This window comes from Salvia hispanica, chromosome 3 (genome assembly GCF_029641045.1).
Source record: "Salvia hispanica isolate PSC_SH4W2 chromosome 3, Shi_PSC_v1, whole genome shotgun sequence".
Lineage (NCBI taxonomy): Eukaryota > Viridiplantae > Streptophyta > Magnoliopsida > Lamiales > Lamiaceae > Salvia > Salvia hispanica.
Window position 1 is genome coordinate 55,008,237 of NC_142694.1, and position 17,041 is coordinate 55,025,277.

Sequence of the window (17,041 nt, forward strand, 5' to 3'; positions counted from 1 at the left end):
GGAAAGAACAATTTTTACTTAGATTGAACTATATATTTGGTACCTAAATTTTAGATTGGTGTGAAACGCAAACCTCAAACTTTAAAAATACTCTCTCCGTCCCGGATAATTCGGATCACTTTGACCGGGCACGGGTTTTAAGAATTGTAATGAAAAGTGGGTTGAAAAAGTTAGTGGAACGTGGGTCCTACCTTTATATATTAGTTTTATAATAAAATGTGAGTAGGAATGAGTTAGTGGAATATGAGGTCCACTACCAAAAATGATAAAAGTAAAATATGACAAATTATATGGGACGGATCGAAATAGAAAACTGGGACGAATTATCTGGGACGGAGGGAGTATTACTTTTGCGCTTTTTGGATTTTTTAGTCCAAATTACCACTCAGCATTTAAAGGACATTTTAGTCTATACGTGATGAGAGAGACTGCCACCGTTTCCTTTTCTAAATTTGCAGAGAAATAGAATAAAATTTGTGTATAATAAATCAATCCTAATATTAGGATAGTTTAATTTATTTGAATTTCTCTTTGAGTATCGCATTTGATACATCCAAAGTTTAAGTGCAAAAAAGTTAGTTCGTTTAATTAGGAGGTGTGCTTGCGTTTTTCATTTTGACGATGAAACGCACATGTCAATAAGTTGGTCCCTCTAACTTATAGTCGGTAATACGGTCCCCTCTAAGGATTCAAACCACCTAAATGGTTACCACGGAGATGTGTTTTTATTCATTTGATAAAAATAATTTTTGCAGAACACGAAATAGTTAGTCAATTACTAGTCCTGAAACATAATTAATTAATCTCAATTTATGTCACAATTAGCAAAACTAATAAAGTAGCTAGGCGTTGCTATAAATTGCGAATTTAAAAATGATTGTCAACCACATCAACGTGCATTGTTATATTTTCGCTCTATTATGTGATAGAGTTATATAAGTTGCCACTCAATTTCTATGTATATGCCATTCATTTCTCAGTCGGGGGTTTAATTCACTATTTTCACACAAAAATTAGTCTCGACGAATGAAAATATTACACTCATGCATGATAAGTACTCAAAATCAGGAAAGCATTAATTCTTATTAATTGATAGTGGTGTATAATATATTGCATAATCTTCAAAATTTCACACGGATAAATTAAGCCGATTTGCTATTAGTATATATATAGAGCAAGACAAAAGAGTAACACGCGATAGATCATGATATTTTCTCAATATTGATTAGGTGAGAGCCTGATTTAGTTTAGTACTTATATTACAAGTTGCTCTTATGTCTCAATAATTTAGTTCGAGTTGTTCAAGTGCATTATTTTTTAAGTTTATAAAAATTTCGAAATGATTGTATATATTTTAATTAAACAAAAAGCGCATAACATGCATATAATTAGTGTCAAAAATTAATGTATAATAATTTCTATACATACAAATCAAATGAGGCATCTTTATTTTCTTGATGAGATGATCTCATTTCTCACATGTACACATATTGTAATCAAATCACGCTTATCTAATCTTATGAATGCATGTCGTTTGGCATTTTTCATTGACATCAAAAAAATCAACGTACACGTGAATATATTAGCATATATAGTGAATTTAACTCGAGATATTTCATTAGGGAATTCAATTCTAGCTAGTAGCCAATATTTTACTCCTATCTAGATAGTCATTAATCCAATGTTAGGCGAAGTAGTCCAAGTTCAAATCAAATAAAATGTAGAATCTATTAGTCAGAGATGAAGTTCTATCAATATAAGACATGCAATTAATGTACATGATTCCCATCGCAACCACATGATGTACCACTCTAAATAAAAATATTTCTGTGTCTTGGTATATCCAAATGTCGATGTGGTCGATAACGACTTATTTCTTTCGCTAATCGTTTCAAATTAAGTAGTTGTTCATCTAAGATATGTGTGTTCATTAATTTAGCTAACAATCATCTCCGGTTAATTATTCTAAATTCTAATTATTGTTTTAATTAAGGATATTGGCATCTAATATCATGAAACTTTCAAAAAGTTGGGTTTTTCCCACGAACTTTAAAATTGGCAAATAATATCACAAACTTTACATCTGGTTTATTTTTTCCCATGAATGAAAAACTTCATGTTATTTTAATAGATTAAAGAAGAATTTTGGAGGGTGTGCTTCAAGAAAAACAATCTTCAATGATTGAAAAACTTGAAGCTCTCAAAATTGTTGTCGATAAATTACGGAAAAAAAATCTATTTCATAATATTATTGGTGGGAATTTTTTCATTCGGTGGAAAAAACAAACACGGGATAAAGTTCGTGATATTATTTGTCAATTTTAAAGTTCGTGGAATAAACTCAATTTTTTTAAAATTTCATGATATTAGATGCCAATATCCCTTTAATTAATTAGGCCTCGTCGAACAACGCCTTTTTATTCTGTTGGTTTCACCTCTCTTAGCATGTTACGGAGTAATTTTTAACAACCAAAATTTTACGAAATAAAATTCAATAATTATAGTAATTTAATAATCGATTCTCAACGTTTTGTTGCAAAATATCTTGACCCAATTTTTTGAAACATTTGAGTGATGTCGAAATCTTTTGAATCATAGTAGTAAATTTCTCTCTTATTTTGCTAGTCAACTTTAATTTGGAGATGAGTTTTAGATGTTTATTCGACACTGAAACTCAAAATTGAGGACCTTTGAAGACTATTGTTCGAATTATTCTCGTATATATCATCACACTGTGAAATTAATGGCATGGAAGGCCTTCAATCTATTTTGAGTAACGTTGAATATAATGTACGTCAATTTTGAGTTCCAAACTTTCCCAAAGAATAAGATAAAAGAACTTAAGATATCACTAATCAGAAGGTTGAGTTTGTTGAAACTTGAAACAATTTGAAATCATTAAAGTCTAATTAATTTGCAATAGCATATATTGAACGGTTGAGATTTGATTTATATAATTATCTTATTCTAGTATATAATTAATAGGTTTAGTTAATTTGTCGGCAATAGTCCTCATCAATTAATTTTGTAAGAATTCTTTTCTGATGAGGCATGCATATAATCAATAAAAAAATTTTTTGAACAAGCTTTGACCCTTAATTCATTATTAGGTACAATATGTTTGGCCCTTATATTTATGTGCGAATCTGGCTCACCAAACATGTTTAAGGGCATAATTAATTTAGTACTACTACTATTTGAATTGCCAATGAGTTCACTCTATTTTCAACATTGGCTGTGATTTTATTGTAGTAGGAGTACTATAAATAAAGTTGTCGTACATGATGAAGGTGCTTTGAACACGTCTATTATTTGTGGCTGAAGGACTGGAGTTTATAGTATAATATAAAGGAAAATATACATTTAGTCCAAGTAATTTGTCTTTTCAAATATTCCATTTAATCAAACTATTTTAATTAACAGCATGACTCAAAACAAGTTCTCTGAATTGCAGTTTGAGTTCCTCAAAAATTGTGTTCTGGTTTCCTTCAAAGTTTAAAATTTGTCACGTATAAGGTACAAATTAACTTTCATGTGGTGAAGTTCTTGTACTGTTTGACCACCCTATTTAACTTGTATATGCTTGTTAATGAATTTCACTAAGCAAAATATACTTCTACTACTATTATATTTTTCTATTAGATGTGTTTTATGTTGAGAAAGTGACTAAGATTTTTTTACATATTTTTGCAAGATTTTAAATCACTTCGAGATTGACAAGATGCTATTTGCAGTGTATGATGTTCAGTGTACCAAACTTATTTCCACTTTAAATTTTTCCTCTTTTTTTCTATTCTTTAATTCAATATTTTAATATTAGCTTAATTTTGCAGTTGATTCCATCCAATTAGAATATACTATAAGTTTTTCTATCATTTAATTAATTGCACTTTTATCGCTAATTATTATTATTATAAGGATTGATGAATCTCAAGTAGGATATGACAATTTTAAAATTTCCAAATTTTAGAAATAAATTAAAGTTATACTGTCATACTATAGCAAATAAAACAATCTTTATTCTTATAGAATTTAATTTACATATCGATGTTATAGTGATATACAAAGTGAATTTAATTGATTGCAATTTGTAATAGTAACAGTAACAGTAATTAACTTGTTCAAAGACATAACAGAACTAAACTATCAAAACATATACTAGTACAAAATTGAGTCCCTATTCGCACTATGAAAATATTGCTGGTAAAGATCATTTTTCAACTATCATTTTCTACCTAAGAGTTTACACTTAACACAGTGTATGGATTGATTATATCCAATCAAACTCATCTCCTATTTACATCCCTTAATTAATTAATTAATTAATAGTCACAGTTTTCCACTAATCAAGCCGTAGAGTGTTACAAGTGCCATCACAAGCGATTGGTCTGCACGCGCCTCCACAGTTAATCTCAACACATCTTCTCCCAAAACAACCCCTTCTGCTGATTGCTTTCGTGTCGCCTGAAATTATTTTCAAAAATGTTAACAAATTACAATCGCCTTTGATTAATCATTATTTAACACTTAATTAAACAGATTAATTATTTAATTAACTAACCTCAGCCAAAATCTGGCCGGAAAAGTCTGTGATCTTCAGATTTGATTTCCCTTCAAATCCTGTGATTGTGTAACTGCTTTCATCACATCCCACTGAAACCTGGCACGAATTATCCTTTCTCAAAATTCCGCCATTTCGCCTTACTCGAATGTACGGTTTCTCCATTCTCACGACTGAATCGATCCATTTGAATCCCTCCCAACTTCCAAACCCCAATTTCTGCAAAAATCCGAAAAATCGACCGTCTCAGCACAAATTCACAAATCAAAAGTACATAAGTTAACAACCGAAATCGAATTTCGAATTACCTTTCTGTTTAAAGAGAAGAGGATATTGCCGGTGGAGTCCATGAGAAAGGCCTTGCTGCTGCATCTCTGTTGATAATTATCGACTCGGAAAGCGACGTTTCCGTCGGAATCGAAGACGGTGCAGCCATTTCCATGGCAAACGAGTGATTTCATCCAAATCGTGAACGTCTCCTTCTCCGATGAAGATGAACAAGTGTTTGCCGATGGATTCGGGTGAATTTTCGCCATCGATTTTGATTTAATTTGTGGATTAATTGGAAAGCTGAAAAGCCCTAATTTGTGCGTGTTTTTTGAGTTCACGGAAACGGCGTGTGTATATATATACATTTATGTGATGAGCGAAATGAAGGTTCCTTTGTTTAAACTTTAATTAACTATTAATTTATTTGGGTAATTCAATTAACTAAATAATAAAATAATTATTCCAAAGCAGTATTATTACGACATGCTAATTTATTTGTTTTTATTGGAGTTTGGCGTCACTAAAGGTCGACAAATTTCCTTTACATTATGGAGCGAGCACTATGCAATTAGATTTGTATTTACAAATAATCAAAAAGTTAAATGGTGGTGGAGCCTAAGTGCTTCTCCTGAAATAAAGTTCCATCGTTATTTTTATATATATGTAATTTGTAACATTGCGCATGACGTAGGTGATACGATAATGTATATTTATCAGTTACCAAACAAATTTTCTCATATTATTAAATTTGTGATCTTATCTGTTCTATTGATTAAATGTATCTTTGAGGGGATTATTACGTTTCATGTGGCATTAGTAAGATGACAGTTAGTAGATATCTTTTCCATGTTTATCTTTAATTAAAAATTACTACAAGTATAAGAAAACCCTAATTTTGCCTCCTCGCTATGGAGGGAGATCGTTTTAACTTTTACACTACTTTTCGTATTAAAAAAAGCATAAAGTTTATTTGCCACACAATTTCCAAATCGCATTAACATTACATCAATATTGCAACTAATAGATTTTGGTTTTTGACATAATTTTGCTTTCAGAGAACTGAACTTCCAATTATTTCGAAATTTTGTGCAATCTCCAAATTATGACGAATTGATATCATAGATTCATAATTGCAAACATCTAATTACAATGTTCCTATCACTTCGAAATTTTGTGCTATCTCCCAATTATTACGATTTGATATCATCATTGCAATTTGCAAACATCTAATTACAATGTTTAATTTATTGATCATTTAAGTTACATATCAATCACATGAAGTTCATGAATTTAAACACAAATTTTATAGGTCAAATATAAAACAAAAAAAATTGTGTATATTTAAGCATAATTACCCTTTTAATTACTATGAGAGTCGTTTGATATCGATAGATTCAGAAATTAAGTGGCATTCTAATCGAAAAGTATTTAGAAAACGCTGCATTTGCACTTAAAAATATTATCTGCACGTTTCGGGCCAAACATTAATTATTAAATTGTCATAGTAGTTAATTTTTTATGAGTATGATGATTTTATGTGTCTGTCTTTACTTGAGCACACGGTTGTTGGACAGAAAAAAGACTGGGCAAAAACTGCAATAAAACTTTTCGAGTACAATTATGTATGTATGTCTGCCTGTCTATATATATAAATAATTGAAGAAAAAAGTACTTTTGGAAAGATGCCGTAATCCCCCTCAAAAAGAATAAGAAGATGTCATTACTAATATGGAATCCATAAACAGATACACTTATTAGGTAGACAACCAAGTTGCCCACATCACATAATATATAGTTTAGTGATTTTGTTAATTAATTAAGATTTTTGCAACGGTTCAAAGCCTCAAAGGATTAGTGTAGAAATGCACTTAATTAGACCCAAATTTCTTTGTAATTTAGTGCGAGGGCATATGCAAGTTTACACAAAATTTGGTGTATCTAATGTACATATAAGGATAAATCATTTTAGGAAAATTGATCCTAACTATTAATTGTTTCAAACGATGATAACTAACTGAAAAGCATGATTGTGAAACATAATTTGTCAAAAAAAGTATCCTGATGAATTAATATTTTCTTTTCAAGAACAATTTTATGAAAAAGTTTCATTTAGTCCAATTTGACATAATTTGATAGCGGAATGATGAATTAGCTTGTCATATTCTTAATTTTATGGGACTAAAGTTTTAGGTAGGGAACAAATTTATGATGAAAATCTTAATTTTAAATATGAGATGATCCTCTTTAATTAGTACTTATAATTATTGTTTGCATTTTGATATGTATACATCTTACGCATAATTTTCGTAAAATACATTAATTTTGCATAAAAATCGAAAATTGTAAAACAAATTATATTATTGGTACAACTTTGTAATTAAGTGCATGTGTATAACCAAGAATGACATAAATATAAGTATTTTACAACAATTAAACATCCATATGTTTCAAATGACAATTGACTAAATCAAACACAGTCAAAGACCCAGGATCTAAATTTCTGAAAGTTGAATACAGTGTGGGATCATTTATGTATGTGATTGAAAAAATAATGAAGTCTCGATCAAATACAAATCCAAATCTTGGGTCAGAGTTCAAGTTCTGAAGCATCTCCATATTTATGTACAATAAGATCTCGATCTTCACAAGCACATGCAACCTCTAAAATAAACTACTATAATTAGTCACACACACTCTGGCCAAATCCAAAAACAGATCGATGTGTTGGAGAATCACTTATTTACTTCTGAATTCTGATATACTATTAATAAATCAAGTTTGTTCATTTAAGCATTATATAACTATTTCCCAATCATTTTTTTCTGCAGAGTTGAATGTATTATGTGTTGTGAGGAATTTCCACTATTTTAAAGTATTTCGAAGAGTAGGTGGCCATTTTTTTATGCTTAATTAAGTGTTCGGTTATCTGGAAGAAGTAGGAAATTGAGGTCATAGTACGTAATGAGGCAAAGTTTATTAAACAAGACAATATTATCCCTTGCATGTAATCTTTACTTTTTATTTTTATCTTCGTGGAATATTATTTGGGTTGAGCTACACGGGTTATTATTTATTAACTTATTATTGATTGTATAGCACAACAAATGGGTATCGTTAAAAATATTTTGAATAATTTGTCTTTTATCGACGTCAATGTGTTAGGCCGTGGTTTTGACTTTTGAGATAAAACCTAATAATACCATTAAAAAAAATGTAAGCACATTTTTTAGTCAATTAAGAGTGCTAATTTATGTTTTTAAATACATAATCAGCACTTTGAAATGTGTTTTCAGTATTGATGTTCCAACTAAAATTAAGGAATATTAACAAAAATTAGACTCAGAAAAGCAAAAAATTAAGATGTAGTGGACAGTCCTTAACTTAAGGATGTTTTTCTCCGCATCCCCAGTTTTGATCATTTTTCAAAAAATAAGACAATTAACTGCGTGTCTACTTTTGTGTTTTTATAAAAAAGTTTCTTATAGTGAAACGCTTCCATAGTTTTGTAAAGGTTTCTTCAATTGAATAGAGCAGTACTTACAAGACAATCCAATTAGACACCACATGAAGTGTATCTTAGATTGGGAGGTTTAAATAAGTTTCTTAATTAAGTACAAGGTCATTTTTCAAATCCCATGAACGGTAATTTTATAGTTAAATTTTTTAGTTTAATGTAATTTACACAATAAGTGCATAATATATTTCATATAACTTTTTTTAAAAATACTCATAATTTTCACGAGATCAAACCCCTATATATATAATTGTATGAATGAATATGAGATCGAAATAGTAATCGATGATTGTTTCTTAGCCAAGAAAATTCACTTTGACCTACATTTAAGAATTACAGAACTATGTGCATTTGCAATCTCCTATAAATACAGTATGAAAACTGAGAATAGATATGACTTCATTTCTCATCTATACTCTACCAAGCTACTACCATTTAATTAGTGTTATAATTTGTTGTTAATCAAGCCGTAAAGTGTGACAAGAGCCATAACAAGTGACTGATCAGCATGTGCTTCCACTGTTAATCTCAACACATCATCCCCCAAATTAACCCCTTGTGATGATTGCTTTTGTGTTGCCTCTGCCATAACCCTTCCCTCAAAATCTCTAATCTTCAAACTTGATTTCCCCTCAAACCCTTCAATCTTGTAGCTGCAGTAACCATCATCACTCACCACACAGCACACCCCTTTCCTCAGATCTCTCCTCACGCGAAAACACGCCTTCTCCGCTCTAACATTCGAATCGCTCCATTTGTAGGCCTCCCAACATCCAAACCCTAATTTCTGCAAAATTCGCAACTCAATCGTCTCAGCACATATTCACAAAACTAACATAAATAAACAACCAAAATATATAAATCTCGGGTTAAAATTACCTTTCTGTTCAAGGAAAAGAGGATGTTGCCGGTGGAGTCCATGAGAAAGGCCTTTGTGCTGCACCGCTGCTGATAATTATCGACACGGAAAGCGACTTGGCCGTTGGAGTTGAAGACCGTGCAGCCATTTCCGTGGCAGACGAGGGATTTCATCCACACCGTGAACGTTTCCTTTTCCGATGAAGAAGAGGAAGATGATGAACAAGTGTTTGCCGATGGATTCGGATGGATTTTTGCCATTGTTAATTTTAGATAATTAATGAAAAAAAGTTGGAGAGGATAGTGGTTTTTGTCTGTGTTTTTGGAGTTGAAAAGTGTTTGTATATATATAGGTGAAGTTAAGGATTCACTCGTTTTGAATAATTACAATAATAAGAAAACATGGATGACGAGAAGTTTCGCTTTATTTTGTTTTTAAGCTTGATTACGAATTTCAAATTCATATTTAATTGCGGGCTTCATCCGAAACGGTTTATTTGAATAGTTTAATGCAGCTTGTCATTACTAAATTGCAATGTTTTCAGGCTCTTTTTGCACGTCGTGAAAAGATAAAATAATATTTTAGTCAAGAACGCCTTTTCTCACACTTTCAACATTTCTGGAACACAATATTATAAATTTCAGATTAGAAGTAGTCTTTTAATAAAAAAAATTTGGAGTTTAGATTCTCTATCTCATCTTTGATGCTCAAATTGTGGTCTACTATTAACGTTAATTAAATTTTTCTAGCTCTATAATTATAATTCAGTATAAACATTTTCATAGTATATTATGTAATTTATTACTATTAGGAGTGCATTTTTAAATTATCAGATTATACTATAATTTTTAATTGTAAGTTTCTTTTCCGTCTAATATACATTTATATTTACGATAAATATGGAAAATAGTAATACTAACAACGGATAACACAATAATGCAATGCATTAGAATAGTACTCTAGCTACTAGTATTAATTATTTGGAAAAGTAAATGTAATTTGGACTTGTTTTGATTTATAGTACTCCATGTTAGAAGGTATATTTTCAATGTTTTTATTGATTACATTTAGATAGGACTTAGTACTATTAATAGATTAATCTTAGAAATTTCGTTAATATTTCTGATTTCAACTTTTGAACATCATATTTTACGGGACTGTGCTATAAGATGACGAGTTCATTAAATATTTAATAAATCTAACTAATTGCAGTGTTCTAATTGGATAAACGATGATACTCTATGCATCATTCGTTTTGTTTTATGGGAGTAGTTAATTGTCTTTTTCCAAAATACAATCTTATCAACTCATGAATCACATCTTCAATAAATAAATAAAGTTAGGAACAACGGTCTCCTAGATTAATGACGACATAAAACAAGCTTAGAAATGTGATTTTGTTGATTGATTCCAAAATTGTACATCAAATAGTCAAGAAATTCGATCTTCACTAGGATTGATTGTGCATAACCAAGTGTGTGAGTTATGAGTTTGGTTTGTTCGGGACACCCAATTAAGACATGGTATGAATGTTTTATTTCTTTGACATTATCATTATCATTATTATTATTATTATTATTATTATTATTATTATTATTATTATTATTATTATTATTATTATTATTATTATTATTATTATTATTATCCTAGAGCATCTTGCTAAAAGTGATGAATTTTATGCATCTTTAAAAATATATACATATAATTATAGGGTTATATTTTGACTAGCTTAATTTGTTAATTTGTCAACTCTGCACCTAAAAAAATATCAATAGAATTATATTAATAAATCAACACAAAGACATAAGTTGTCTTTGTATGTCAGTTAAATTTATATTGATATATAATGTCATCATATTGATATTTTTAATATGTGAATTGACAAACTTAGTTAGTAAATTAAGTTAGTAACAATTGTTCGCATACTATATTTATAAAACTTAATTTAGGTAGTGCTTATTTATAAAATGGTCCATATTAATTTTTAATTAATACTGTACAAAAGAAACAGTTTTGATTCGATTATCCTCAAATAATTTGTATCCAATTATATGGAAGAAGTCTGTGCGGACCGGCCAGATTATCATAACATACACTCCATAATAGTATCAGCATTCTAAATGTGCATTATTAATTTTCTCGTAATTAAGTATGTCCATAATTGACATGGTCTACAGTAGTCTACTCATTATTTACAGAAAATTATGCAATAATAATATATTTTTACAGAAAATTATGCAATAATAATATATTTACATGTGCACGACATAGATATAACTTTGTCAATATCAATAATATAAGTACTACTACATTATAGTCTATATAATAAAATTGTTTAAGAGGATAGAGCCCTTAAATAATCAGAATCAAATGTATGAAGTCCACTCAGCAGGTCGTCACCTTGGAATCTTAGACTTTTCTAAGATAGAGAAGGCCAAATGTTTTCCAAACACTTATTTTTCAATTATTTTACCAAGATGAGGGTTTCTTTCTCCATCCTCAATATTTTATTTTAACTGATCTCAATATTCAATGAAATGAGGTGCATGCAGAAAAGTGAACAACACAAATAAGTACGTAAAATAACATATCAAGATTAATATGCCAATCTTTCCCTAGATAACAAAATCTCTTTTTTGCAATAAATTAATTGCAATTTAAATCAATTATTAATTGCTCGATATTGTCGAAGAAATGTGGAATAAGCAAGTAATTAAGCAAAATATCAAGAGAGTATTGAGTGTACGTTTTTTTAGAAATACTGAATAGTATCATTCTTCTATTTTATAGGCTTCGTTCCTTTGACACGAATCGTGCTCAATCTGATTTCCAATTGTTAAATTTTTATATTTGATGTAATTATAAGAAAATAATAAGGATAATAGTCTTATTCCCAATCAATAAATTTCAATGTGTAATTATAAGAATTTGAGGAGGAAAGTAATGTAACTCCTAAAATGATGGAAAAATAACATAAACTTCTTGGATTATTTTTCCCCGTCTCAATCAAGGTGGATCAAGGTGTTCTGTTTCCTGTCGTCATTCCCAATCGTTCTCTTCTCTAGCTCTATAGTCTATATACAAACTGTTTGTCCCGTCAACGGATATTCTCCCTTCATTCATTTTAGGGCATCCATAATGGGGCGGAGGATGCGACGCCCTAAGCCCCGCCCTATGCTCCGCCACATTAGCATTCTATCCTCCATCACTTCCACCTGCAATGGGGCGGACTATAGCCCGCCCTAAGCCCCGCCCTATAGTTTTTACTTCTATTTTGTATTTAATTTATGTTTTCAAATATATCAAGCAAAATAAATAAATAAAAAGCAACACAATTAAGGCAAATCCTATATTTATTTAATTAAAAAAAAGTTACAAAATTAGAAATAAAAAAAATTGAACTACATATAAAAAGAGGCTAGTCTAAAGCATTCCCAACTTGCGGCAGAGGCCATCGATCATATCCTGGAGGTACGCGATTTGAGTCGGGTCGTCCATCTGCCTGAGGGCGTTGTGCGTGTCCAACAATGTCCTATAGTCGGAAGAGGCCACCAACTCCGTGTAGGCATGTGCCGCAGCCAAAGTCAGGGCAGTGGTCGCGCTCGGGGTCGCGCTCGGCGCCTGGTCAGGTGGCGCGGCCTGTGAGGATGTCGCCTTGCCCTTGGCAGCCTTGATGCCAGCGAGACGCCGGGAGGACATCGGTGTGCCAGAACTCTCATCCTCGTACACCGGATGGTTGAGGTCTATTGGAGCTGTGCCGCTGTCGCTGCTCGTATAATCACCGGCGAAGGTGCGCTTCGCCCTCTTCTTCGCCACCGTCGATTGGGGCAGCATACCTCCAACGAACTTCTGCTTCTCCTTCAAGAGCGCTCAGGACTGGTAGTGCTTGAAATCGTCGTACAATGACATGTACGACTTCACCGCTTTGTCGCGCACATCCGCGAGACTCTCGCCGCTGCCCTGCTCCCTCGCGCACTTCTCGTACTCCCCCGAGAACAAATTGACCTGCTTCTTTATTTGTTCCCAGTGCTTGCGGAGCGGCTCCCTTTGGCGCTTGTAGGCAGTCGGCGGCTTGGCCTCGTTGTATTTTTCAGCGATGCGCTCCCAATACGCAGTAATCTTCTGGTTGTTGGCGAGCACTGGATCCTCTGAAATATCAATCCAACACCTCGTCAAGACGATGGATTCTTCCGGTTGGTAGTTCGTCCTCCCCGGGGCGAACTCTCCATTCACCGTTAGAAGCGGCAACTTCTTTGCTTTGGTCCGTTTCTTCTTGGTGGTGGAGCCCGAGTCCTCGGCGGCGGCAACGGCGGAGGGAGCGACCGCGAGATGGGGCGGGTGGGAGAAGGCTCCATGTCTGACAGGCCGTACGAGTCCGTGCTGAAATCGGGATCGTACTGGGTGTTGATATCGAAGGGCCGGTATTCATCGGGTTCTGTACCTGGCCATCGTGCACCACCACCGAACATCGGACTATTCGGACTTGGATAATCTCCAGGATTCATTTTGTTTGAAATATTGAAAATGGAGTGAAAGGAGTGAAAATTGAGTGAAAAATGGGATGTATATATAGTGTGTGAAAATTGAAAAAAAAAATGAAAACGCGTTGCATCGTCCGCGAGCCCACATCCGCGGATGATGTGACGGAGGACGCGCATCATCCGCGGAGGATGGATCTGGCGCGGACGATTGAGAAGCCATCGTCCACGAGCCCACATTGACGGACGAAGGGGCGGAGGATGCATCGTCAGTCGGATCCTCCGCCCAATTGTAAATGCTATTAGTTTCTAAGGAATCAAGCCCAAATTTCCTATCCTGTATATGAAGAGTAATTTCTGATGGCCTCTCGAGTTTTGCTATGTTCTACTAATTTTTTCTATCCGCATTTGCACTCAATTTCTAAGTTTAATTAGCAAGATATTCCTTTTTATGTGTATTGGGCTGAGTTAGTTTGCATATTTGGTTTATTTTCAAGTTATCAGTTGTCCTTTACGGTAATCTATGAGTGATGAATAATGAGATGTTCAAATTATTAATTGAATTTTGAACGCTTTATTCGTTAGTAACTATAAATAGTCCATCAACACTTTACCAACTGAGGTGCTCCTTAAAAAATTTAAGATTTGGATACCGAATTGATCTAACTTTGACATGTATTTATAAGATGTTGAAATATCATAGTACTACTAAACTTTTTCATATTTATAAAGTTACAACAGTTTTGCTTATCATATCATATTTAATTCTGAAAAAAAAGTTTGAGAATATTTTGTTAAATATAAACGCAAGATATAAATTTGCAATAAGTAAAGAGGTCCATTGTAATAAGAGTTATGTTAAATCATTATTTGGCCCAATATAGAATATTTAGGTGGTTGTGGAAAATAGCTGTGATGGGTATTACTTACTGGGCTGACTTCGCTTCAGTCCACAAACTTAGAAGCTAAAGAAATCCCTAAACTGAAGACTTATAAATTCTTGCATTATTAAGTTAAGTACTCCTATTACATTTGTTGTAAGCTTCAAAAGTTGAAATTTCTGAATAAAATAAACGAATATAAAAATCGTTATTTTTTCTCTTTCCTAAAGAAAATTATATTGATAATTGACTTACCCCTCAATTCATTTTGGAAAATTTAGTATTATGAATTATAATAAAACATTAATTTAATTAGGCGATGAGTCAAGTGTTTAATTCTTCGATTTGGGTTCAACGGATTGATCAAAAAATCCTTTTCTTATGGAGTATCAACAAAGTCGTGTGACACCATATTTCACTGTAAAATGCTGGCTATATATAAATGAATAAAGATGACGTTATTTCCTAATTAGCATTGCAATATAGCATAATTATAAGCCTGTCCTTTCTCCTTGCCTTATAATGCACGTTTGGTAGCACGAGAAAATGCAATAATTGTAAGTCCGATTTTTTATTCTCACTTGTCAATAAATATATGCACGATTTTCCCACACTTATAAAAACAAACTAGTGGGATAGTACTATTGATTAGCAATTTGAGAAAAAAAAAATATATTTTAGAAAGTAAATATTGGATCTTATATAATTGAAATGGTTCTTTTAAGATACCTACTAGATATTTGTTCGCGGTCTAGATTTTAAATATTCATGTCAAAATGTACATAAAATATTGATGTGAAGTTGTATACTGGAGTAGCTTTTTTATCCCCATTTTGACTATTGTAATGTTGTTGGTTTTCCAGAATTATATTTGTTTGTATTATTTTACAAGTACTATAAATTAAGGATGAAGATATAATAGCAAGTGAATGGAAATAAATCATAAGTCGTTCTACATTGGGGATGTTCATCACTCTAGCTGCATTTTTTTGAAATAGCCCATTTAATTTAATTTTTAATTCTTATTTTTTTGTTTTGAATCTATAAAATACAAGTAAAAGACTAATTTCCAGAAAATCATGAACGCGTGACATATTCCTAAATTTTATTCTCGTAATCGATTATGCAAAGTTCGTGGTTAACAGCTGGATTAGTTGAAGATTACAAATTTCTTCTTCCATGATTGATTACTATTATTTTCTTTCAAAAGCAAAATTTATACTTCGATGAGATCATCGATATTTTATGCAAGGTAGCCGACACTAGATATCATTTATAAGGTGTTGACAATCCTTCTATTATTTTCTTTTATTTATTTTTATTATTTAATTTTATCAATCTCATTCGAAATAATACTCCTAGTACTATATTTCACTCCATCTCACTCAAATGACACATATTAAAAATATTATTTTAAAAATATATTCTCTCCCTAACTCATTAAAAAACATCCAATTTTAAAAAATGGTTCGTTTAGAAATATGATAGAGGGACTAGTATTATTTTATTTTATTTTTTGAAATTCTCCTCAATTATTTAGCGGTGCTTTCAAAATGTGTGCCCAGAAAGACCCATAATTAATGGCGCAGGATTCGGCAAAAGTTATAACTTTTGATTATTAAGTTCGCATGTCTGCGCATTTATCCCTTACAACTCATAATTGTTTATTTAAGAAATATGAAATCACAAATAGAGATAAACAGATAATTACAATTACAAGTATTCAACTGGATATTTTGTGTATTCCCTCAAAAGACAACAATGTGGAGGTATGTCCTTCAAGAATTTTAGGGTAAAAGCGTGTGGAGCTTTAAATTTAAGATACGGTCCTACACTATAGAGTATTATTAAATGGAGGCACAAAGGAGGTGTGTCGGTGTTTGGTATTTATTCCATGAAATTTTTGTCTCATCTAACACCTGTTAATCTGTTATCAATTCGTTGCTAAACGAATATAAATCATAGATATACCAATTATATCTAATATTATAGTATCAAAATCGAGCAAAACATATAATTTTGTAAAGAAAAAAGTTGTCAAATACTATAACTCATAAGTTAGTTCTAAGATGCATGACCGGTTCCTTGGGGACGTTCAAAAATTAAAATTGAGACTTTCTTTATAAATAAGTATGAAATCTAAATTTATCTTTTTACCAAGTTAAAAAGAAAGAGATTCTAATATAGCCTTAATCTGACCCTAAAAAAAGAAAATATTAACTAACCCACTCCATTCACCCCAACAAAAAAATGGAAAAAAATTTGGGTTGCAGCGTCAACGTTTCTAAAGTAGCCTTTGATGTGTCGTCTAACCTAATTATATAAGGAGTTGGTAATTTTATTAATGAATCAAATTAGACGAGTAAACTTCCTACAAACTCCATTTAATGTAAGTATGAAAAAATGTAAAATATCTTACCAACTTTTACTCCGAAAACAAATGCAGAAGTACTCCATAGAAATTCCAACCTTTCTAAG

At 31.8% G+C, this 17,041-nt stretch overlaps 2 protein-coding genes across 2 annotated transcripts; both read right to left on the reverse strand.

The window, feature by feature from the left end:
* Window positions 1–4,112: 4,112 nt before the first annotated feature.
* LOC125216419 (protein LURP-one-related 4-like) lies at window positions 4,113–5,175 on the reverse strand. The gene is made up of 3 exons (XM_048118127.2): window positions 4,870–5,175; window positions 4,562–4,780; window positions 4,113–4,464 (listed from the first exon to the last, which is right to left on the reverse strand). The coding sequence occupies exons 1-3, from the start codon at window positions 5,095–5,097 to the stop codon at window positions 4,330–4,332; spliced, it is 582 nt and encodes a 193-aa protein (XP_047974084.1). The 5' UTR covers window positions 5,098–5,175; the 3' UTR covers window positions 4,113–4,329.
* Window positions 5,176–8,610: 3,435 nt separating this feature from the next.
* On the reverse strand, window positions 8,611–9,508 carry LOC125216806 (protein LURP-one-related 4-like). Its single transcript, XM_048118577.2, has 2 exons — window positions 9,225–9,508; window positions 8,611–9,132 (listed from the first exon to the last, which is right to left on the reverse strand). The coding sequence occupies exons 1-2, from the start codon at window positions 9,462–9,464 to the stop codon at window positions 8,791–8,793; spliced, it is 582 nt and encodes a 193-aa protein (XP_047974534.1). The 5' UTR covers window positions 9,465–9,508; the 3' UTR covers window positions 8,611–8,790.
* Window positions 9,509–17,041: the final 7,533 nt, after the last annotated feature.